The 24,589-nt window shown below is 42.8% G+C and overlaps 1 protein-coding gene across 1 annotated transcript; it reads left to right on the top strand.

Annotated features, from left to right (window-relative positions):
- Nucleotides 1-15,837: 15,837 nt before the first annotated feature.
- Nucleotides 15,838-22,596, top strand: LOC131830202 (uncharacterized). Its single transcript, XM_059172545.1, has 4 exons — nucleotides 15,838-16,086; nucleotides 16,678-16,760; nucleotides 18,882-18,991; nucleotides 21,565-22,596. Exons 1-4 carry the CDS (start codon nucleotides 15,838-15,840, stop codon nucleotides 21,891-21,893), a joined length of 771 nt encoding a protein of 256 aa, XP_059028528.1. The 3' UTR covers nucleotides 21,894-22,596.
- Nucleotides 22,597-24,589: the final 1,993 nt, after the last annotated feature.

The following is a 24,589-nucleotide window of genomic DNA, read 5'->3' as shown; positions in this document are numbered from 1 at the left end:
TCATGATCCCAGGGTCCTGGGATCCAGCCCCACAACAAGCTCCCTGGTCAAGGAGGAGTCTGCCTCTCCTTCTGCCTCAGCCCATCCCTGTTGCTGGTGCTCTCTCTCTCTTCATAGCTTTCTCTCTCAAATAAATAAAAATCTTTTTTTTTAAAGATTTTATTTATTTATTTGACAGAGAGAGATTACATGTAGGCAGAGAGGCAGGCAGAGAGAGAGAGGAGGAAGCAGGCTCCCTGCTGAGCAGAGAGCCCGATGTGGGACTCGATCCCAGAACTCTGGAATCATGACCTGAGCTGAAGGCAGCGGCTTAACCCACTAAGCCACCCAGGCGCCCCACAAATAAATAAAAATCTTAAAAAAAAAATTGTATCAGGGTGCCTGGGTGGCTCAGTGGGTTAAAGCCTCTGCCTTCAACTCAGGTCATAATCCCAGGGTCCTGGGATCCAGCCCCGCATCAGGCTCCCTGCTCAGCAAAAAGCCTGCTTCTCGGGTGCCTGGGTGGCTCAGTGGGTTAAGCCGCTGCCTTCGGCTCAGGTCATGATCCCGGGGTCCTGGGATCGAGTTCCGCATCGTGCTCTCTGCTCAGCGGGGAGTCTGCTTCCCCCTCTCTCTCTCTGCCTGCCTGTGATCTCTCTGTCAAATAAATAAATAAAATCTTTAAAAAAAAAAAAAAGCCTGCTTCTCCCTCTCTCTCTGCCTGTTGCTCTGCCTACCAACTTGTGCTGTGTGTGTGTGTGTGTGTCAAATAAATAAATAAAATCTTAAAATGAAATAAAATCTTAAAATGAAATAAAATAAAAATTTCATCATGAGCTGGAGGGAATAGGGAAAGCCTCCTGGAAGTGGTAGGATTAGTAATAAAAAGTGCGAAGTAAAGTACAAGTGAAGGCACAGAGCTAGGGATGAACTCAGTGGTGCCAAAGTAAGACTCGTTTATTAAGTATGTAGAGTTAGAAGTAGGCAGAAGATAAAGGTGGTGAGGTTCTGCAGAGACTGAACAACCAGGCTTAAGATTTTGGACTGTTTCTATAGCAATTAGTTGCTATCCATGTTCATATTTGTGGAAAATATTTTATTTTTTTAAAGACTTTATTTATTTATTTGAGAGAGAGAGAGAATGAAAGAGAGAATGAGAAGGGAGGAGGGTCAGAGTCAGAAGCAGACTCCCTGCCGAGCAGGAAGCCAGACGCAGGACTCCATCCCAGGACTCCAAGGTCATGACCTGAGCCAAAGGCAGTCAGTTGCCCAACCAACTGAGCCACCCAGGTGCCCCTGAAAATGTTTTAAGTATAGATAATAAACAGGAAAATCATTTGCAGTCTCAATAGTCATACAATAATGATGGTGAACATTCGAGTGCATTTTCTTTCACTTTTTTTTTTTTTTTTTTTTGGGTAAATATAGTCTTAGTTTAGGTTTCTCAGAGGCAGGTCCTGAGACAGGATTCAAGTGTAAATAGTTTATGTAGGAGGTGATTCAAGAAACACTGACAGGGGAGCAGAGGTAGTAAGATGGGGAAGGAAAGGAAGCCAAAAAAAAAAGGGGGGCATGTTCTCAAATGAGTCTGCTGGAATGCCGTCACGCTGGGAAACTCGGAGCTGCCCCACTGAGGGATGAGGAAGCTCTCTACTGCATTTGGTCACTACCTCCTGTTGGCTGAGAGTTGATTTGGGGCCTTAACTCTCTGCATGAGTTCTCCTGGGTCCAAGCAGAGAGTTGCCGGTATTTGCAGTAAAAAGCTCTCAGGATGTCATAGGAATATGGGTGCTACAGGAATATATACAAATTGTATTTTTATTTGTAAAATAGCTTTCTGCGCATGGGGCTTTGTACTACATGCCTTGCTTGCATTAACTGGTAATTCTCCAACAGGCAACTCATGTAAGTCATGCAACTCAAGGTGATACTTTAATCCCCTGAGGCCAAGAGACTGGAATTAGGGGCTGGTAGAAGTAGAAATGAGAGTCATACTCCCAGAGAGGCACAAAGAGATGACGCACTCCCCCGGTGACTTTTTTGGGTAGGTTTGTTTGCTTGTTTTGAGAGAGAGAGCACACGTGTGAGATGGGGTGGGGTGGGCGGGGGGAGAAAATCTTAAGCACGCTCCATCTCACAACCCTGAGATCACGACCTGAGCCGAAGTCAAGAGTCAGATGTTTAATTGACTGAGCTACTCAGGTGCCCCTCTTCCAAAGAATTTAAGGTCAGCTTTATTTACCCATCTCCTGTCTTCCGCACATTTTCTCCTCTTTCTGTCAAAAAAAATTTTTCTTTGCAATTATAAAAGTCTCTGTTTTACATTTGTTAGAAAACAGAGCAAGACCTTGAGACAATAAAGGATCTGTAATGGATACCTGTCAGCTGTGCCTGTCAGCATCCCCTCCCCCATCCTCCGTTGACACAGTGCCTTATCTCCTTTGGGGTAAGATAATCCCACACCTTCTCCCTGTAGTTTTCATGGGCTGCCAAACCAGTTCAGTGGTTTGAGACCCAGACATGGCCAACCATAGCCTTCCTACCTGGCCACAGTAATTGGCTAGAAATATGTTTAGGCCATGGGCTGAGTCAATCAGTCTTTCCCCAGGACTTTCTACCCAGGTTTGGAGAATCTGGTGTCACTAGACTGAGATGTTATAACCAAGAACTGTCTGAACTATGCTCTATTTCCTCCTTGCAGCAAGGGAGAGCAAGCCCATCTGCAGAGCAGAGAGATGAAAAGATAACAAGAAAAGGAGAAAGAGAGAGAGAGCGATCTTCCTGCATCGCTAAATGCCTATAATCCTCTGAGGTTGAGTTCTCCTGGACTTCCCAATGCAAGAAGCAAATAAATAATAAGCCAATCAATAATAATCCCACTCCTTTCTGCCTTTCCTTCTTTTTTCTTTCATCTGCGTTTACTTGTTTGTTTATAGCTAGTTTGATTCTGGTTTCAGTTTCTTGCAACCACAGAGTCTCAACTAATGCAGGACCAAGTACGTTTTGATCAGGAAATGTGTTTGTGACCCTTCATTCATATATTGGTGTAAGAAGGCAGTGGGTGGAGAAAATCAGATTATGGCTGGACAGAGTGATCTTTTTCTATCCTTCACAACTTTACTTGCTACCATGATTCCCAGGTTGATTGCAACTCTCTGAGGCATGAAGGAGGCATCTGCCTTCAGGAAATATTGAATTGCAACAGCAACATGGAACACGGTTTCCTATTGACTCCTGCCTTTGCCTGCAGCTGTTGATGGCATTCTCTAATAGGCAGCTAACCAATGGGAATGATCTGGTTTTCCCCTCTTTGCAACTCAAGGGCATGGAGAACTCTGGTTTTAGGGGAACTAAACTGTGAATTCTAACCCCGGCTCAAGCAGATTTGACTTGTGTGATCTTCCAAAGATTCATCAGATCTAAAATCTCAACATGCTGTTATTAAACTGGATATTATAAGACATTCTTGACATCACAGCTGCCATTTATTAAACATCAAATGGTGTCACCGCACACTTGGCTTTGGATATTTTGTCATAATACAATCCTCACAGAATCTTGCAAAATAGGGATGAAACCAGTTTGGTTCTCCAGGAAGAGGATGTGGAGAGTTAAGAGTGCTAGCAAATGTTTTTTTGGGGAATAACATTGGTGAAAGAGAAAGGGATAAAGCAGGGTTGGGCTGCTGGAGTTGCCAGGTGACGGTGACACAGATCCCACAATGTCTGTCTGATCAATGCGGGAGCTTCAGAGCCAAGAGTGCAAGAAGATCTTGCATTGGGTGAAAATGGCTGAGACTTCGTACACCAGCTTTGCTCATTCACTGGCTGGGGCTTGTTTGGAGAAGAGTATGACCTCCTCTAGAAAGCTGAGGGAGATTCTGAGGAGGCTCAGCTAACCACATTCCTCCCATTTGGGGGGGTGGTCCTTTCTTGGAGGGACTATCCGAGCAGTATGTTTCCATGTCTGCCACATCCTACATCCCAAATCTTACAATGGGGCATTGCCCCGGGTTATAAAAACCTCTTCTGTGAACCAACCGGAGAGTTCCCTGAAATATTGGTTTGGGGCCTCATCCATCTTTCAGTGCCATGAAATGGGGAATGCTCTAGATCAGCGTTTCTCAACTTTTGTTTTCTATTATTGCTCACCTCCTCTCCCCCACCCCACTTTTTTGACATTTTTTCCTAATTGTGTCCTCCACCATGAAAGTTTAATATCATAGGTTTACTATGTATATGTTTATGTATTGTATGTGTATCTTTACTTTGCACACAAAAACAGTAAGATTTTTTTCATCCCCCAGGAATTAATTTTCACTCCCTTGGGGACAATATCACTCCCACTAAAATGCAGGGTCTATTAGAAGAGACAAGGGATGTTAACAACCAGCTGGAATATGTGGTCCAGGATTGAATCTTGGGTTGGATATATCAGCCATAAAGGGTATTTGTGGGGCATGTGAGAAATTTTAACATGAACTAAACACTTTTGTTAGGGGTAACAGTGCAGGAAATTGGTCTTATTTTTGCAGATGCATATAGAGGTAAAAAACAAGAAAGAAATACTGGTTTTGTGAAGACAACTTTATTTATTATTAATCAAATTTTCTTACATGCATAAGGCTTCCCTTCTTTGCCTATCTTGTATATATTTCTGTTAAGAGTAAAGTTTGGCATTAGAAATGGAATCAGTGGCCTTTGTGGGGAAGCTCTGGATTTGGAGCCACTGGACAGTGTACTTTTTGTCTTGGCGATGCTGATTCTCCTAAAGTTAACTAAAATATCCTTATAAGACAAGCATTCTGAAAAGCAACTTGAGGGTTCTGAAGGGGCAGGAGGTGGAAGGTTGGGGGAGCCTGGTGGTGGGTATTATGAAGGGCATGCATTGCATGGAGCACTGGGTGTGGTGCAAAAACAATGAATTCTGTTATGCTGAAAAGAAATAAAAAAAAAAAAAAGACAATCTTTTTTTTTTTTTTGAGAAACATTGGAGGAAACTGGTATAAAAATTTTGTATGATTTCTTTAAGATGTGGGGTGTTTCATTCATTAGGGAGTTAAAAACCTATTTTGTCAAATAGTGTCATGAAATATTTCTCCCAGTTACAATCTACCATCATCTTATGATGAAGAATTTTAGATGACAACTGAAAACATGCAGGGAGTTACAGTTTTAAGCAATTCTTTTAGGGTTATGTAAACAATATATTTACAGATTTCCGGGCTAAAATAATACTTTTCAAGGAGGGGCGCTTGAGTGGCTCAGTTGTTTAACAGTCTGTCTTTGTCTCAGGTCATGATTCCGGGGTCCTGGCATCAAGCCCTTCAAAGGGCTCCCTGCTCAGTGGGGAGTCTGCTTCTCCCTCTCCCTCTGCTTCTTCCCCTGCTTGTGTTCTCTCTTTCTCTCATATAAATAAATACATAAAATCTTTTAATGAAATACATTTCAAGGAAGGGAGGCCCTCTCCTTTCTATCTCTTTGGTCTCCTCCTAGAAGTCAAGAGCTAATTATAGGCACACAGTATACCCAGGCAGGATCCCAGGCAAGATGGCAGTCCTTTGCTTTTCTTGGTGAGGACCTAGGTTATTTTGACAATGTTTTCTTTTCTTTTTTCTCAGCGGTAGATTTCCACTGTCACACAGCTATGAGCACATCAGTAGGATTCAAGAATCTTCTTTAAAGCTGCAAGTGCTTCCTGTAACTTTTCTCCCTGCGGTTTACAAACCCCACTCCTCAGGTTCCACCGACTCCCTTCCTGCCTGCTGGCGAGTGAATGAGAAATCATTCCAAATGGCAAGGACATCACTTTTATTATTTCCAATCAGTGTTTGACTGGAACGTCCAACGTGAGGGGCTGCGTGTTTTTTCAGACAGGATGACTCACTGGCATGTTGATTTTTTGGAAGAACGTCTACATCACTTCACATAGCATGCTTTCAAGCAAAAGCCCTCCCATAAGGCTGAAGTATTCTGACATGATATATGTTCTTCCAGATTTCTCGAGAGTCTGAGCCGCCCACGGCACGTTGTGCCCCACCTTTCAGGGTTTTTTTTTTTTCTGCTTAATTTGCTGGCATGTCTCTCCATCAGGTCCTGCACATCATTCTCATTATTGCTGACTCTGATTGTCTAGTCTTGGCGTAAGCTTGGAAAATTCCAAAGAGGAATGTTCTACTCATTTTCAGGCCAGAAGTAAAATTCTAACAAAATCGGTTTGTTGCTCACAGATGGGAGTCTGGGACACTCAGGAGATGATGACAATCAGCTGTTGGATTCAGACAGCTCCGTGCCTTAAATCTCAAGCCCTCGCCTCACGCTTAGCTCCGAGCCTACCTTTCCAATGGTCCACTGAGCATGCTCGTTTTGAGAACTCCCTGTAAAGTCACACTCAACATGTCTGAGATGGAACTGCTCTCTCTTCCCTTTAATACCCCCTGCATGGGTTGCTCTACCCGAGTAAGCTTCCCGTACTGCAATTTTCATGCTTTCACACGCACTTGCTCCAAAGCCTGCAGGGGCTCACCGTTGTCCCTAACATAAAATACAAGTCCTTTTCCTGATGGTCTAGGTCCTCATACTCCAGTTAGATTGGTCCATTTAGTACCGCCCGAGGAAGCCTTCTACTTCATTCTCTATCAGGTCTTTGGTCAAATGTTCCCACATTCTGTAATGTTTTGTCTACTTTTTATTTATTTTTCCTACTGATATTTATATGGCTCTTCAAATTTAAGCCAGAGGTCTGCGTGATTTTCCCATCATTTCCTTCCATTCTCTGTTCCAATGTCCTGTGAGTAAGGCTTTTCTTTAACACTCGAATTAATATTATGAGTCTTGTCGGGCGCCTGGGTGGCTCAGTGGGTTAAAGCCTCTGCCTTCGGCTCAGGTCATGATCCCGGGGTCCTGGGATTGAGGCCAGCATCCAGCTCTCTGCTCAGCAGCGAGTCTGCTTCCCCCGCCCTCTCTGCCTGCCTCTCTGCCTACTTGTGATCTTTGTCAAATAAATAAGTAAAATCTTAAAAAAAAAAAAATTACGAGTCACTCCCCCACCCCCACACTCCAATTTCCAGTCCCCATTCCGTGCTTTATTTTTCTCTATAGCACTTAATACCGTGCATTATTTATTCATGTATTGTCCATCTGCCTCCAAGGGGATAGGGATTTTGGTTAGTTTTGTTCGTTGTTGTATCGTCAGCAACTAGAACAGGGCCTGGCACATAACAGGCACATGAAAAATATTTATAGATTCAATACACGAATGAAGGAACTCTGAAAATATCTAAGTGTCTGTCACCCCCCAGGGCTCTGAAAATGGGGGTACGAACCGAACGGGTTCTTTTAGAAACCTATGATCTTGGGGGGAAATGTGAAATGCAAGAAGGGAAGTGCTTACCAAGTTCAAATGGAGCATGTTTTAGGACAGAGAATTCATATTTGAGCCCCTGTTCTGTGTAAGTTGCCTTCACATATCCGGTTTCACTGAAGCCACACAGTGAGGCAGTCTGGAAAGTTCTATCATTCCCTGTTCTGCACACAAGAATAATAAAGCTCGGGAAAGTTAAGTAATTTCTCCCCAAATTTAATGCTAATAGGTGGTTAACAATTGGAAGGAATTTAAGCCCAGATTTCCTCATGTGAAAACTGGTATACTTTGTCCTATACTAGATTGCTTCTCAGGTTATTAGGGAGCAAGTATATTTAGCTTAATCTGATTTAGGCATCAGGAAGCAGGTACTATGAGAAAGATTAATGAGAAGTACATCAAAGTGGAGAGAAGACAGCAGGAGAGTGACCCTCCATATGACCCTCCCAGCCCACTACAGCCCATAGGCTCTTTCCCTTTTGACCACTCATTCGCTTCTGTAATATTTATTCAGTAAACTTGTTAAATACCTGTTATGTGTCAAGCAATGTTTTGTACTCTGATGCTATAGCAGTGAATAGAACAGATTCCTTGTTTCCATGGAGCTTTCGTTCCCTAAATATTCTGTGTGATATTGAGGTATTTCAAATTTAGGGAGTTCAGTTTAGATTTATGGCTTCATCACAGTCTAGGCGAGGACCTTGGAAAGGTCATTTAAACTTTCTGAATCTCAATTTCCGTATTTGGAATAGAAATAACTACCTATCTCACCAAAATATGATGTGAGTTTCATATAAGATGAAAATAGTTTGAACCATGAAGGAGTGGATGTCTTTTGTTAAATCTAAAATACACCACCGAGTGAAGAAACACTATTATTTTGTGTACCATTAAGAAAGAAAAAAAAAAAATCGGGCACCTGGGTGGCTCAGTCTGTTAAGCAGGGTCCTGGGATTGGGCCCTACATCAGGCTCCCTGCTAGGGAGTCGGCTTCCCCTTCTATCTCTCCTTCCTGCTCATGCTCTCTCTCTCACACACACACACACACACACACACTCCTTTCTCTCTCTCAAATAAATAAAATCTTTAAAAAAAGAGAGAAAGAAAATAATCCCACTGATTACAACATGCCATTGATTTTAAGACCCATCTTGATTTCAGAGGAGCCAAAATGTGGGGAAAAAATCATGCATCTTAGAATTGTTGAAATATGGCACAAAAAAGTTATTATTATCATTCTCTATGGTGCATAGCATATGGTACATGTTCAGAGAGAAATGGATTTAGCAAGATGCACTAGAGTAGATCAATGAGACAAATGTTAGACTATTTCCTAGAGATTTTCAAGGGCTTTTACATCTTCGGATATAATTTTTTTTTCCTGGATAAAATCATCACAGCTATTTCCTAAGTTACCAAATTTTGGAGCCCCAATCACCTATTTTCCCTTGAACAGAGCTACCATACTAGTCTCAGAAAACTATCTATAGATTACTATGTATGAGAGAGAAATGAATTTCTTGCTTAAGAAATAAAGTCTCTGAGCCTGGTCCTTACATTACCTAATAGAACCACAGTGCATAATGCCCTCTTGATGAAAACTTGTATCGGGAAAAATGGTGTTCTATTAGAAAAATTAAAAAAAAAAAATCAGTGGTGCCTGAGTGGCTCAGTTGGTTAAGGATCTGACTCTAAATCTCTGGGTCATGATTTCAGGCCCCATGTTGGGCTCCACGCTGGGAATGGAGCCTATTTAAAAAAAAAAAAATCTTATGGGCATTGCTAATATTAACTGAGCCTTGCTCTCTCTCTCTCTCTCTCTCTTTCTCTTCACTCCCTTTTCCTTCCTCTTCCTCTCCTGTGTTTGTCCTCTTTCTTTTGCTTTGGCTCTTAGGAAGCTCAAAGACCTATCTTTATGAGGTTCGAAGTTCAATTTCATCCTTTTTGCCTGACCTGCATTTTTCCTTTCTCCTAAATCCTATCTTTTCCAAAATTTTATTACAAAAATTCTTAAATACCTACAAATCTGACAGAATTTTATAGTTAACATCCATATTCCCACCACCTAGATTTCATAATTAAGGTTTTTTAAAAGATTATATTTATTTATTTGACAGAGAGAGATCACAAGTAGGCAGAGAGGCAGGCAGAGAGAGAGAGAGAGAGAGAGGAGGAAGCAGGCTCCCTGCTGAGCAGAGAGCCAGATGCGGGACTCAATCCCAGGGCCCTGAGATCATGACCTGAGCTGAAGGCAGCAGCTTAACCCACTGAGCCACCCAGGTGCCCTCATAATTAAGTTTTAATCATCCTTGTTTTATCACATATTATCTAAGTATCCATCCCTCTTTCAATTATATTTTCAAAGTAAATTGCAAACATCTATACACTTAACCCCTGAACCTTTTAGTATGCATATCATTAACTAAAGCTCAAAATTTGGTTATGGTTTTTCTTAAGTTAAAATTTATATATACAACAAAATGCACTCACCTTAAGTCTACCATCCAGCGATTTTTGACAAATGAACACACTTGGCATAACAAATCCTTATCAAGATGCAGAAAAGTCCCATCAGGCCAGCAAGATCACTTATGCCCCTTTTTTCACCCCCACAAGCTCAGAGACAACTACTGTTCGGAGATTTTCCCGTTTTCTCTGTCTTACAACTTCATATAAATGGACTTACAGGGCAGGTACGCTTATATAAACCTTTTCACTGGGCCCAGTAGTTTAAGGATTCATCTGCCCTATTATGCTATCAGAACTTGTTTCTTTTCTTTTTTTTTTTTTTTTAAAGATTTTATTTATTTATTTGACAGAGAGAAATCACAAGTAGATGGAGAGGCAGACAGAGAGAGAGAGGGAAGCAGGCTCTCCACTGAGCAGAGAGCCCGATGCGGGACTCGATCCCAGGACTCTGAGATCATGACCTGAGCCGAAGGCAGCGGCTTAACCCACTGAGCCACCCAGGCGCCCCAGAACTTGTTTCTTTATACTGCTGATTAGTATTCCCTTTTGTGACTATACCTCAGTTTGCTTAGCAATTAAAGCTGCTAGGAATGTTTTTGTACAAGTCTCTTTGTGGAAATGCTTTCATAACTCTCGGCTGGCTGTGTAGCCTAGGAGTGCAGTTGTTGGGTCATTGGGGAGATGCATGTTTAGTTTCATAAAAAGCTGTCAGACCTTTTCCTCAAAGTGGTGGTTGTCACCAGCGGCATCGCGAGTTCAGGTTGTTTCATGTTCTTCCAACTTTTAGTGTTGGCAGTCATTTTTATTTTAGCCATTTATGTGAATAGCAGTTTTTCACTGTGTCTTTAATTTCTATTTCCCTGATGAATAATGATATTGAGAATCCTTTAAAAGGCTTTTGAGCCATTAATGTCTCTTCCCTTGTGAAGTGTTCATCTAAATTGAGTTCTTTGGTTTTGGGTTTTTTGTTGTTTGTTTGTTTTTAGGTATAAAAGTTTGGTACATAGTCTAGTACTAATTCTTTGTCAGATACATGTTTCTATAAATATTTCATATCATTCTATGGATTCTCTCAGTCTATGATTTTTTTTAAAAAAACTTTTGAGGTATAGGGTTTCTTTACATATTCTAACACCAATTCTTTGTCAGATACATGTTTTTACAAATATTTTATATCAGTCTATGGTAATTAATTAAGACTATCTGTTTAGGAGCAAAAGGCTTAGCTTTTGGTATAATCTGATTTATCAGTTTTTCAATGGTTCTTGCTTTTTGCCTCTTGTCTAAGAAATCTTTGTTTATCCCTATTTGTGAGGATATTCTTTTTTTTCTTCCAGAAGTTTTAGTTTTTACTTTTACATTAAGGCCTGTGAACCTTCTTGAATTAATTGTGTATAATATAAGGTAGGAGTCAAGGTTCATTGTCTTTCTATTTGGCTATGTGGTTCCAGTACTTACACTATTTTTTTTCCTTGCTTTTTATTTTAAGTTCATATAATTAACATAAAAATTTTTATATTATGTATACCTTTGTAAGACCCATCAAATATTTTTTGGGACAGGGAATAAATAGGTTCTGCCTAAAGATCAGAGAATGCCCCCATGAATCCCTTGCAGCACCATGAATGGGTAATGTCCCCGCCAACATAGAATTTATTTATTTATTTATTTATTTATAGATTTTATTTATTTGACAGAGAGAGACACAGTGAAAGAAGGAAGTGGGAGAGAGAGAAGCAGGCTCTCCACTGAGCAGGGAGTACAATGCAGGCTTGATCCCAGGACCCTGGGATCATGACCTGAGCCAAAGGAGATGCTTAAGGACTGAGCCACCCAGGCACGCCATACACAGTCATATTTAAATATTATCTCCTATCCCTTGCTCCCTTTACCTTGACCTTGGTATTCACCATCCTGTCTCTCCAAAAGTGGTTGCTGTACCCTCACTTGCCCGTGATGGTTAGCTTGTTCCTACCTGGTCTTTGGAGACGAGGCAGGAAAATACACCGGATTTTCTGCTGGGTCTGGAGTGGTCTCAGTTGGTTTCTATTGGCCTCTGGGGCTTATGTTCACCATTTGGGAAAGACATTTTTGCTAGGGGACCTTTTGAAGATATTCGACAGAGGTGAGAACTAGAGACAGAGCAAAGCTGTGTTCTAGTCTTTTTGGTACAGTTGATTCTGGTCCCTCATTTCTGAATGGGTGCCTATGGCCAAGAAGAGACTTTCCTATGTTCCCTTCTAAATTATTTTCCCTGTCTTCCCCGCTTTGCTCAGTAAAGAGGATAGGCTTTGGAATCAGACTTTGTTTACAGTGTATATTTGTGTATTTATTTATAAAAGGTTTTTTTTTATGGTTATAAAAATAGCATAAGCTCATTGTTAAAAGCTTTGATAGTGCAAACAATGTATAAGAAAGCAAGTACAAACCAGCTCTAACCTAACAAGCCGAGATAAACCATGGTGACATTTTTTGGTCACCTCTGACTTGGAATCTCTGTTCTCTTACCGAATGACACCCTTGAGTGTCATCTTCCACCTGGAAAATGGGGAGAATAAACTTCCTTCCCCGACAAGCTATAAAACTGAAAGATGATGTACTTAAAATCTTTAGTAAATAATAGATCCTCAATAAGATTAGATTCGCTAAATGATGCTATTGAAGGGTATAGGAAGTGAGTGGATGATAGGGGGAAAATATCTCAGTTCCTTTTCTCTCCCATTTTAAGTTCTGCCACTAAATTCCTTTAAAGCAGGAAAAAGTAGAGCAACAGAAGAACAGAACAGTGGCTGCCAGGAGCTAAGGGCGAGGGAGGGATTAATTAACAAGGATCAAGTGGGAATTTGGGGATGATGGAACTATTCTATCTCTTGATTATGGTGGTAACTACACACCCTATGTGATGTTTAAAACTCACTGAACTTTACACTGAGAGGGTGACTTTCTTTTTTTTTAAGATTTTATTTATTTATTTGATAGAGATCACAAGTAGGAAGAGAGGCAGGCAGAGAGGGGAAGCAGACTCCCCGCCTGAGCAGGGAGCCTGATACGGGGCTCAATCCCATGACCCTGGGATCATGACTTGAGCTGAAGGCAGAGACCTTAACCCACTGATGCACCCAGGTGCCCCAAGAGGGTGACTTTTATAGTATGTAAATTTTACTTCAATAAACCTGACTCGTCAAAATATTCCTTTAGAAAAAAGTCTTAAATTTCTTCATTGATTATTAAATTGGACCAATTTATCAGCCTTGTCCCACCAGTTTATCTTTTTTCTAGACTCTTGAGGCTTTTTACCTTCTTGATGGTACTCTGAATGCTTGTTTAGCCCTCCTTTCAATTGTCATACTGGATTCTTTGTTCCCTGTCCCCAACTTTGCTGCATATTTTATTTCCCTCTTTTGAATCGACACTCTGTTGAGCTCAGCTCAGCTGTGCTTCACAAACAAAATGTATGGCTGTTTCACTTGTTCTTTTTGTGCCAGTAGAGGTCTCATCAGGGCAGCTAATTAATTACAGTGAGTGAGATAAGAGAAAAGCTGATCCTGAGTCCTTGTGTCAACAGCTAAACAGAAATCCTTTAAATCTTCTAGATTGTTCCTTCCATTGTGAACAAAGGACTCGCAACCATTTTTATGCTGCAAAATAAGTATAACACAAGCTCACAGTGGAACTGGCCATAGCTCTTTTTAAACCGACTCAGCTGTTTGAGGTGCATGCTGATCGTATATCCTGAATTTTCCGTGTTCAATATTCTGTGCCAAGTTCTCTCCAAGACATTCTTATTCTGTGGAAGCGACAATGTGTCTTGATTTTGGTTCATCAACTACAGTTGCTAGACTCATACGTTCAATTTTTTTCTTTTATTACCTATTTTTCTGTTCCACATGTATTCACTACTACTGAGTGCCAAGGTCTCCGGCACGCTCTGCAGAAACAGAAATCAATAGCCCCATGCTTGAGAAGCTAGTGTTGTTCAGTCTGGGAGATGCATCTGCTAACAAATGAATTCAGTTTCTCCTTTTTTGTCAGGACAGCTGCAAACAGAAAAAGGCCAGAGATAACGCAAGTCTTGCACAATATAATTTATTGAGAAAGCTCTTAAGCTTTATTGTGTATATATATACATATATATATGTATATGTATATATATTTTAACTGCATATATAACATAGACTTGTTTTCCAACACTGCAGTTAGGAAGATTTCATTAGACAGCTATCTCTAAAAATGTGCTAGTTACATAAATATAGGATATTGCACATTTCTATTTTTTTAATAGAAGAGATTGCACTTTATTCCCAGAGCTTTTGTTAGTATCACTTCTGGTTGGAAATCTTCTTCTGACTAGCTCTCCTGCCCTGCAGTCCCTTCCAATAGTAGCTGGTGTGTCCAGAGTTCTGCCAAATATCAGGTGATTTGCACACACCCTTTCTGGCACTCTTTAACTCTGCGCAGAAGGCATTATTAGAGTGGGTGGAAAATGGGTTGTGGAGAGGGAGAGCAACTCCCCAGAGCCACCGCTGGACTAGAGGTGGAGGGAAGATCTAATTTGGGTCTGCCTGACTGAAGGCAGTGTGTTCTCTGAGCCACACAGCCCTTCATTGTCGGTGCTTTGAACTGACTATCTGGCATGCATTTATTTAGATCTCTGTGGCTACCGGAAAGGAAAGTGAGAAAGGGGGAAGTAATTAGGATGCAGCTCCTGCCTAAGCAACCCTCGTCATCCAATATTCTCGCTGCAGCCAGAGCCTTCCATATAATGCCAACTGGGCAATGTCTCTCCACTCCTCAGAATCTTCTGGGGCTCCTGTTGGTTTTAGGCACACTAGCCCATTTCTATTTTTCCAGCCCCATGTATCCATATTCTCTCCTGTCCACCCCCAGAGATGCCTCAGCCATGCTGGCTTCTTTTTGTCTTTTTCTCCCTTCTACATTCCACCCCCCACTTCAATCCCACTACTCCCCCCCACCCCTCCCCATGTCTTTTTTCCCTGCAGCTCCTTTTGCCTAGGAGACTCCCACAAGCCCTGCCTCCTTCTCACTCATTAGTTAATTCACCTCTGGTTCTCAGCGTGCTGGGCCCCTCCTGAAAGTCTGTCCTGCAGCACCAACCCTCTTCAAATATGCTCGCTGGTACACCTGCCGCGCTCCTTCATGGAGGCCATCGCTGGGTTGTCAGTAAGGATAGATGCAATCCGATTCTGTGATAATGTTTCCTCCAGTGGATGGTTCTGGAAAGGCATGGATACTGCAGCTTTTTTGCTTGCCCGTATCCTGGCCGTTAGCATTGTGTGGGCAGAGAGTAGGCAGCCCCCCAAATTGTTGAAAGAATGAATCCCTCAGTCTCTCCTGTTAGAGCACTAGGTAAGGATCACTTGTCTGTATTCTCGGTGGGACCCCCTCTAGTCCTTAACTTGACTGATTACTTGATTATTTGTCTCTTCCCCTGAAGGCCCTTTACAATCAGAGTTCATGGTTACCCTCCTCCCCACTGTGAGCTTAGCACAGTGCCTGCAATATATGCCCTCAATATATGCCCTCAATATATTTTCATTGAATAGACAAATTTGGGTCATACTGACTGAAAGAGGAGTGATTCAGAAGTTTGAGAGTAAAGGCTACACACCGTGGCTCATTTTCTACTAATTCAAATTTGTATCAATTTAATAAATCATCTAGTAGTGTTATTAGCAGTTTCCAAGCTGAGCAGAACATTACTACTCCAAACAATTCCCAAGGAAACTTCACACTGGCCCAACGGCCCTGCCTATGATGGAATCATCTCTCTGGCCAGTGAAGGTAAATTGCTTCTGCTCCAGGCAGAGAGATTTTCCATGAGAAGCTGAAGCTGCGGGAGCCCTTACTCAGAGCACACCCTCGAGGGCCCTGGGAGGGGTCTGAGCAATGCGTGTATGCACAGGGCCAGATGTCTTTGTAAAACTAGCAAAAGTAAGATATTTTAAATCACAGTTAAGATGCTGTGTCTCTCCACTTTGACTTCCCTTCTGTCACCTTGTCAGGGGGATGAAAGTGGCCCTGGGTACCCTGAGGCTCCGGATGCCGGGAAATGGAGCTCAGGACATGTTGGAGTCTGGTTTCAGTGAAATATATTGCTGTGATTTGCAGACATTTCTGTGTTACGTCATGCCTACTTGGGCCATGATGCCTAGTTACGTTATGGCCAGTGGTCCTGCTGTCAGAATGACTTCTGGGAATCTCCCTGTGGCCTACTGTGACCATTTACCTGATATTGTGACACTAAGGTGGTGGCTGGTATCAATGAGGTTCCTTCTGAGAATCACTTGCTTAGGTACTGAAGGCTTTGGGATTATTTGTGGTGGTTTCCCTACATGCCCTAGACTTCTTGATTTTCTGAAAATGGCCTTTTGATCTTCGCTTTCCTGGTCTGGCTGTGGTCTGTCAGCCTCTAACTCCCTGCATCAGTGTCCTTTTAGGACTTGCCTGAAATACTGGGAGAGGTTTCTTCTTTCATGGCTGAACTTTGACCAGGCTACAGAACTCTGCCTGTGGCCTCAGTACCATTCGCATGGCAGAGCTGTCTCTCTGGACACCTTCTGTGCCTGTCACCGACCTTGGTTGCACTGATGCGTCCTGTGGTACTGACAGGACTGGAGGTGCACTGCTTTTTCCCCAAGATGAAAAACCACCCCCCACAACTCTGCCCTGGAGGACAGACCATTCATCAGAGAAAGTAAAGGCAGAGAGCAGAGTGAAGAGGAAGCAGAGAGAGAAGAAAAGGGGAAGAAGATGACTCTGAGGCCCTCCCTCGCCAGCTGCGCATGCGCCAGCTTCAGGTCAGCGGGCACTCCCCCGGAGCTGGTTCCGGCCAGCCGCCAAGGTTAGGACTCGGTGTGCTTCCTCTCTCTCTCACCTGGATCACTACGGGAGCTTCCGGACGGGTTTCCTGGGAGTGAGCCTATTCAAAGGCGAGTCAGAGCCTGTCATTCCTCTTCTCTCCTGAGCTCTGACCTCATTTCCCTCCTGTCTGTTCTCACTCTCAGTCGCTGTCAGCCAGACTCCCTCACTGTTCTTCAGACCTACCGGACCGGCTTCTGCCTCTAGGTCCCCGCTCAGGCTGTTCCCTCTGCCTGGAAGACAGGCCCCCACGTGTCCTCTCAAGTCACCTGCTCACTCAGGCTCTTCTGGTCGTTCCGCCTAAAATGGCATCTCTCCCAGAGCTCCCTAGCCCCTTTCCTTTCTAACCCGATACAGATTCTTTTTATTTGTGTTGTCTTTTTCCCCTAGAATGTCAGCTCTAGGCCAGGGATTCTTGTTTGTTCACTCCTTTATCTCTTTCTTCAAGAACGGTGCCGGGCACATAGTAGGGACATTTGAAGTCTGTGTCGAAAAAATGACGTCACTTCCTTCTATAAGTGAAGCACATTTCTAGGAGACAAACCTTGGGCTCACCGGGGTGAAATCGCTTGCCCAAGTTCACGTGGCGACGAGGACCTGTTTCAAACGCCCGGACTCATAAACACGTCACCACAATACAGTCCTTCTCTGATAAGCAGCCGCTGAGCCCCGTGTAAGGAAACAGTTCCTCACATCAGCCTTTCTTCTCGGGGAGCCAGACCGCAAGGCTTCAGGTGGCTTTCCTGAGTTGCAAGGTACTGACAGACGGGGTCAAGCACAAAGTCATAATGCATGGGCTGTGTGGGGAAGTGAAAGAGCAGCTCTGCGTCCATTACCTTAAGAACAGGAACATGAACTTGTTGAAGCTGACCTGTCTTAGAGGGGAAAGGGGCTGCCTCCTCCCAGCAGGATCACCGGCCGACAGGCCACACGCATGCATGGGGTGCCAGCAAAGTGGGGGCACGGCAATAATCACGAGAGTGTCATCCGGGCCACAGTTGGCTAAACATACGGGAGGTGTTATTGAGGGAAAACAGAACTGTTCAGGACTTCCTTAGAAGCACTTTGTTGCAACATTAAATTATATGTGAAGAGCATCTTTCACGTTTTGGTGCACTGTCTCTGAAGGTCAGCCTGGCCCTGCTGATGCTGACTGATGGGGCTTTATCCATCGTTTACTTTCAAACATGTTACATGTACGCGGGGTCTCCATTACATGAGAAGTAAATGCGGCAAGAAGAGCTGCTTTGTCGATCCTTGAGGGGTAATAGTGGTGTTTAGGGAAGTTTGGTTCAATGCTGTTATTTTAGAGTCGGACTCTGGCGTCGGAGGAGCTCCTCTCCTTCCTTCACCTTCCATCATGTCACTTTCAGGAGGCCTTCTCAGTCCGCTTTCCCGAGCTCCCCACCCCCCAGCAGTTACTCCCTCCCTCTTCTGTGGCACAGATATTATTACATTTATCCCATTGTATCATAATCCTTTGATTCACTTTGACCCTCATGAGAGTTAGAACTCCTGGAAGAAGTGCAAGGCTCATTCTTTATTGTATCTTGGGCATCTTTGTATCCAGCTCAGCTCCTGGAGCGTACTGAAGGTTCTGAAATTTTGCCAAAGGCAATTAAAACCAGACTCTGGAGGCTAGAACAGTTTCTAAGGTAAAGATCTTCCCCGGGTGGATTCCTTCATAAGACACGTCAGAAAGCCTCCTCCCACCTGTCTGCAGAACAGGTCAGCCTGGTTACTTCAGAACAGACCTGGACCCACCAGTCCTCTGACCTGCCACTCTGTGATGTGCCTTCCCTTTCGCTGGGAGTGCATTTCTCCTATAACACCTCTGCCTTCTGCTGCTTTCCTCTGTGCTCTATTGCTGTAACCTTGTTTCTGTGGATCAAGCCTGCTCTCAATGGCCATTTTAAGCAGATTTTTTGCCTGCAAAAATGACAGGACAGATTTAGAACACTGCATATACCATGATGCTATTTATGGGCTTTATTTTCAACCACATATGCTGGTCTTTTGTCTGTTTGCTCTCAGATCTATTCTCTACCATCCTCTATCCTGGGCTTAACATCCCTGGGAACGGCTTTCTCCAGGGTCCCTTACAGACCCAGCCAAAGAAAGTCAGTGATGAAACCCTGGAGAATGAGAGGAAGGGAGAAGCCAGGTTATTTCTTTCCTTTTCTCTGTTTCAGATGGTGTCTGGCAGCATCCTGTCGATTCTCCAGCCTCTGCTCTACAAGCAGATTTCCCTGTGATTTCAGCCTTAGTCTGGCAGTGCTTCAGTGGTTCCAGATCCTTCTAGGTGGGCCCAGCCCTGGGATAACACTGCCTTCTCCCTTGTCCCTCTAGCCCCAGAGTTAAGGGTGGCTCCTTGCTGTTCTCTGGTCTCTTAACTCTTCTCTCACCTGTGTTAAAAAACCTCTGTAGTTTCTAGCATAGCTTCTGCCTTCTAATTTGACCCTAAATGTTTGCACACACCACATATATGCATGGAAATGTGAATATGTGTATGAATATACCTGTATAAAGACACATATATGTATGAAAACCCACAGAAGAGGATTTAGAAGTGGTTCTATGCCTGGGAAAAGGAATAGGACTGGGATGGTGTGGAATTGTGAAGGAAAATTGGAGCTTTCTAAAATAGCTTTTTGTGGCCTAATTCACATATACAAGACCGTGACTTCCATATGTATGTGTATGTGTTCTTTGATTTTTTTTTTACGATGAACACATACTCACATATTGCTTATATAATATTAAAAACAATTTTAAAATATTCAGAGTAGGATGCAAAACACCCAATGCCTTAGCTGAAGCCTTAAGCCATGTAGGGAGAGCTCTCAGGTGATACCAGCATTTGCTCATGCAACAGATATTTTATATTTTACTATGTGCCAGGAACTGAGGGCTCATCAGTGAATAATATGGGCCTGATCCTTGCCTACATTATCTGCAGTAATTAAATACACAATTATGTCAGTATTAGTTCATTATGAAGAAGTAAAAAGGGTGATGAAAAGCCTAACCTAGTCAGGGGAGGTTTCCCTGAGAAAGTGACTTACCAGCTGAAAAGCTAAGGATGAGTAGAGAAATCTTCATTGCTGGAGGGAAATGGGCAGACAGAATGGGATGGTAAGATGGGCTGCCCCTCAGGGCTTCCCAGTTCCTGTTCTTAGGGAAACTGATCTAACAATAGAGGTTGCTAGAAGGTGTTTCTCACTGGAATCCACAGTGGGATGTCAACTGGAAGTGGGCAGAGATTGTGTGAGGTGTCTCCTAGTGCCTCGGCTATGCCTCCCCCAGTCCTGGACCCATTGTCTGCACCCCATGTGGCTCTCTTTGGGGGGAAAGGAAGTCAATGGTAGTTGACAAGTCTAGTGTGGGAGTGGTTAAAAACCCAAGGATACACTGAGGTCAGCATGTCCATTAACACCCCATCCTCTGATGAAAACAACTGACATTTTCTTGGTCTTTTTTTGTTCTATTTAAAAATTTTTTAAAAATTTATTTGACAGAGAGACAGCAAGAGAAGGAACACAAGCATGGGGAGAGAGTTAGGGAAAAGCAGGCTTCCCACTGAGCAGGGACCCTGATGTGGGGCTCAATCTCAGGACACTGGGATTATGATCTGAGCCAAAGGCAGAGGCTTAGCAACTGAGCCACCCAGGTGTCTGGACTTTTCTTGGTCTTAAGTAGAGTGGCATGCAATGTCCACAATAGCAAAAATATGGAAGGAGCCCAGATGTCCATCAGCAGATGAATGGATAATGAAGTGTGTATCTATAATGGAATATTACTCAGCCACGAAAAAGAATAAAATCTTGCCATTTGCAACAATGTGGATGGAACTACAGGATATTATGCTAAGTGAAATAAGTCAGTCAGAGAAAGACAAATACCATATGATTTTATTCATATGTGGAACTGAAGAAATAAAACAGATGAACACAGGGGAAGGGAAGCAAAAATAAAATAAGATAAAAACAGAGAGGGAGGTTGCCTGGGTGGCTCAGTCATTAGGTGTCTGCCTTTGGCTCTGATCATGATCCCAGGGTCCTGAGACAGAGCCCCACATCAGGTTCCCTGCTCAATGGGAAGCCTACTTCGCCCCTCTCCCTGCTTTTGTTCTCTCTCTCGCTCTCCCTGTCACATAAATAAAATCTTAAAAACAAAAACAAAAAAAAACAAACAGAGAAGGAGGTAAACCATAGGAGACTCTTAACTATAGGAGACCAACTGAGGGATACTGGAGGGGAGGTGGGCGGGGGGATGGGGTAACTGGGTGATGGGCATTAAGGAGGACATATGATGTAATGAGCACTGGGTGTTATAGGCAACTGATGAATCATTAAATTCTACCCCTGAAACTAATAATATACTATACGTTAACTAAATTGAATTTAAATTAAAAAATTTTTTTGAAAAGAAAAATATATCTAAAACAAAGTAGCGTGACATGCCAATGCCAAGAGAGTCATCCATCCATCTTTCACCCACATTTCTACTCCTAAGCTCTTCTTGTAAAGAAATGCTGGAATTCATGGTATAAGCTATCCATGAAGCAAGTCTCGTTCTTTCCAAGCTCTGTATTTTTCTCTTTCTGCATAACTTCATTCAAAAATTTTGCCTGTGTATTAATCTTTCCAATTCATAGGCGTTTTTGGCAATGGCTATAATCTCCTTATTTTATTGTAAGCCACCAATTACTCTGTGAAATTAGGTTACTTATAAAGCAGCCTATTAACTGCAATTATAGTTTAGTGACAGCATGTCCAGTTCTCCCAGACTATGTAAAACCAGGCTACATGTCCTTTTGATGTCCAAATTACAAAGGTAATGACAGGATCTTAGCTTGACCTCAGTGTCCTCCAGCTATTTCAGGGCGTCCCCAACAGGATGTGTCATTCGTGCTTACACACCAGCTGCTGCAACCACGCAGATCCACCTGGTCCTCTCCCTCCTGCTCTGGCTCCTCCTGGTCTGCTTCCCGCAGGGTCACTTGGAAAGAGTTGGCGCTGGAGCTGACCATCATGAAAGCAATGCTGCCGGTGCCAAGTCCACGGTCTCTCCCAGTGCTGCCAAGCCCCTGGTCTCTTCCAGTGCTGCCAAGCCCAGCAGCCCTCAGCTTGTCAGAACAGAGGGACGACATTCCACAAACAAGCGGAGAACATGTCTTCTTGCTTCCCAGCTCTGTGCTGTGATCTGAAGCGATGATGTTTTGGACTGAGAGTCAGAAAGGTTTCTTCTGAATAGTCCCCCCATTTCCTGGCCCTCACCTCTAACTGCTGATGCTTCAAACGAAGTCCAAAAAGCTAGGCGGGAAGAGAATCTGTACCATCCCTCCTACCTCTGGTTCTCAGCCATCTCAGCAAGCTACACTTGGGTCCCCTCTCCAAGTCACAAATTTCCCAGTCACATCAGTAGAGGCAAGCAGATGCTACAGTGTCTGTGGGGGTGGTAGTTGTGTCGATGGGTGTCTGTGTTCACAGTCTAAAATTAGGCTCAGCTGACCAAAATATATTTTCTGTAGTACTTAATAATTTTAATTCACTCCAACAGCTGAAATACCTAATTTTAAATAAATTCTGAAGAGAAATACTCCATGTCATAATGTCATCACCAGGAAAGACTGAAATACATGCACATTTGTATAAAAAAAAATCACAAGAACTGCAAAGGTGAGAACCTTTTGATCCTGGAAATGAAGCAAGAGCTCCGCCCCAGTCTCACGTTGGGCTGGGGTGTGGAGCTGTGGTTTAAGAGCAAGGCCTGTGGTCTACCAATGCTCTTGCCTGTGTGAGGCCCTGTTTCACATCAAGACAGAGCTCCCCCTGTTTCCTAGTGAAACTAGTAATACTGAGAATGGGCCACGGTGGGACACTGACCTCTCAAGATATTTACTGTTCTTTCATTTAACACTCATTGCGTCCCTTCCTGTTGGGGATTTTTAGAAAATTTTTTAGAAATATAAAATGTACTCTTTAGAAGTTTACAATTTTAAAAGATTCAGTTTTTGAGGGCATTATGCAACGTGAAATAAGTCAGACAGAGAAAGACAGATACTGCACAAGCTCACTTACATGTGGAGTCTAAAAAACAACGCAGAAACTGAGACTTGATTGGTGGTTGCCAGGGATGGGGGGTTGGGGGGTAGGGGAAATGGAAGAAAGTGGTCATAGGGTATAAAATTCCAGTTTTAAGAAGAATAAGTTCTAGGAATGTATTGTATAGCATGATGACTATAGTTAACAATACCGTATTGGATATTTGATAGTCGCTAAGAGGGTAGATTTTTAAAGTTCTCACATACAAAATTGTAAATATGTCAGGGATATGTTAACTAACCTTGTGGTAATCATATACACATTTATATCTATATCTATCATTACATTGTATACTTTAAACTTATATAATGGTATATGTCAATTATGTTTCTATAAAGCAGGAAAAATTTTAATTTTTAGTGAGCCAGGCACTATTTAATTTACACTTAAGAATTCTCTCATGCATCCTTACATAACATAAAACCTACCACTGGCTTCATTTTACTAATAAGGAGTTGTCAGTGGGAGTTGTCAGTTACTTGCTCCAGGACACAGCAGAGTTAGGATTTCAGACTCAGATGACCAGATTTCAGAATCTTTGCTTTTATCCAGTGCATCCTTCCTCTCCACCTTCCCTACCCCCGAATACTTCCACTGAAAATCCTAGAATTGTTGCCAATCCGGTCATCACATTCCATTTACTACATATTTGATCTGAACATCATGCAGTCTGTAAGTTGGTATAAATATTTTCTTCATTGACTGTTAAGAATTCTATGAGCCACCTCACCAAATTACAATGTTCCAGTTTTCTGAGTAGAAATTTGGATTGAAAAGTTTTATGTCCTCAAAAAAGTAATAGAGCCTTTAAAAAATCACTACTGGCTGTACTTAGAGTCATTAGAATATAAATACAGACTACAGACACTTAGAGAAGTTTTCACTAGATGATTAAGATGTATAAGAATTTTAAGAGTAGTAACTATAGGGGTGCCTGGGTGGCTCAGTCATTGAATGCCTGCCTTTGGTCATGATCCTAGGGTCCTGGGATCGAGCCTGGCATCGGGCTCCCTGCTCAGTGGGAAGCCTGCTTCTCCCTCTCCCACTCCTACTGCTTGTGTTTCCTCTCTTGCTGTCTGTCTCTCTCTGTCAAATAAATAAATGAAATCTTAAAAAAAAAAAAAAGAGTAGTAAGTATACATTTTTTCTCTAAATTTGATAATATAAAAATGTATCTCTAATAAAATAATAATAGTAATAGTGAGAGATTGTGTCCCTGCAGGAAAAGCAATTTTAAAAAAGGCATGGCAACACTCTGATAATACTAGGACTGGTGTACGTTGTCTGCCGGGGATTGGGGCTGTTAGATGGGATACTAGGACTCTTACTGGCTGAAGAGACACACACAGCAGGATGCTGAAGAGCATAATGCTGGAGTTCAGATCCCATTGTTGCCATTTACTAGCGCTGTGATGTTGGGCAAACTCTTCGATCCAGCTAGATCTCTGCATCCTGTCCTGAAAAATGAGAACAACATTACCTGCTGTCATGGATTGAATGTGTTCTCCCCAAATTCATGTTGAAGTCCTAATCTCCAGTGTGGCAGTATTTAGGCACAAGGCCTCTAGAGCAGTAATGAAGGTTAAGTGAAGTCCTAAGAGGGATGGGGGGCTGATCCAGTAAGATTGGATCCTTGTAAGAAGAGACACCAGAGTGCTTGCTCACTTTCTACCTCCGCAGGAGCATGGGGAAAGGCCACATAAGTAGCCAGCAAGAAGGGAGTCCCATCTGACACCCAACACGGGAACTCCTTCTAGATGCCAACCCTGCTGCTGGCCCCTTGATCGCTGGGC

This window comes from Mustela lutreola, chromosome 4 (assembly GCF_030435805.1).
Source record: "Mustela lutreola isolate mMusLut2 chromosome 4, mMusLut2.pri, whole genome shotgun sequence".
In the NCBI taxonomy this organism is placed as follows: Eukaryota; Metazoa; Chordata; class Mammalia; order Carnivora; family Mustelidae; genus Mustela; species Mustela lutreola.
Note: the sequence above shows the minus strand (reverse complement) of the source record. Positions and strands in the feature narration are given on the sequence as shown.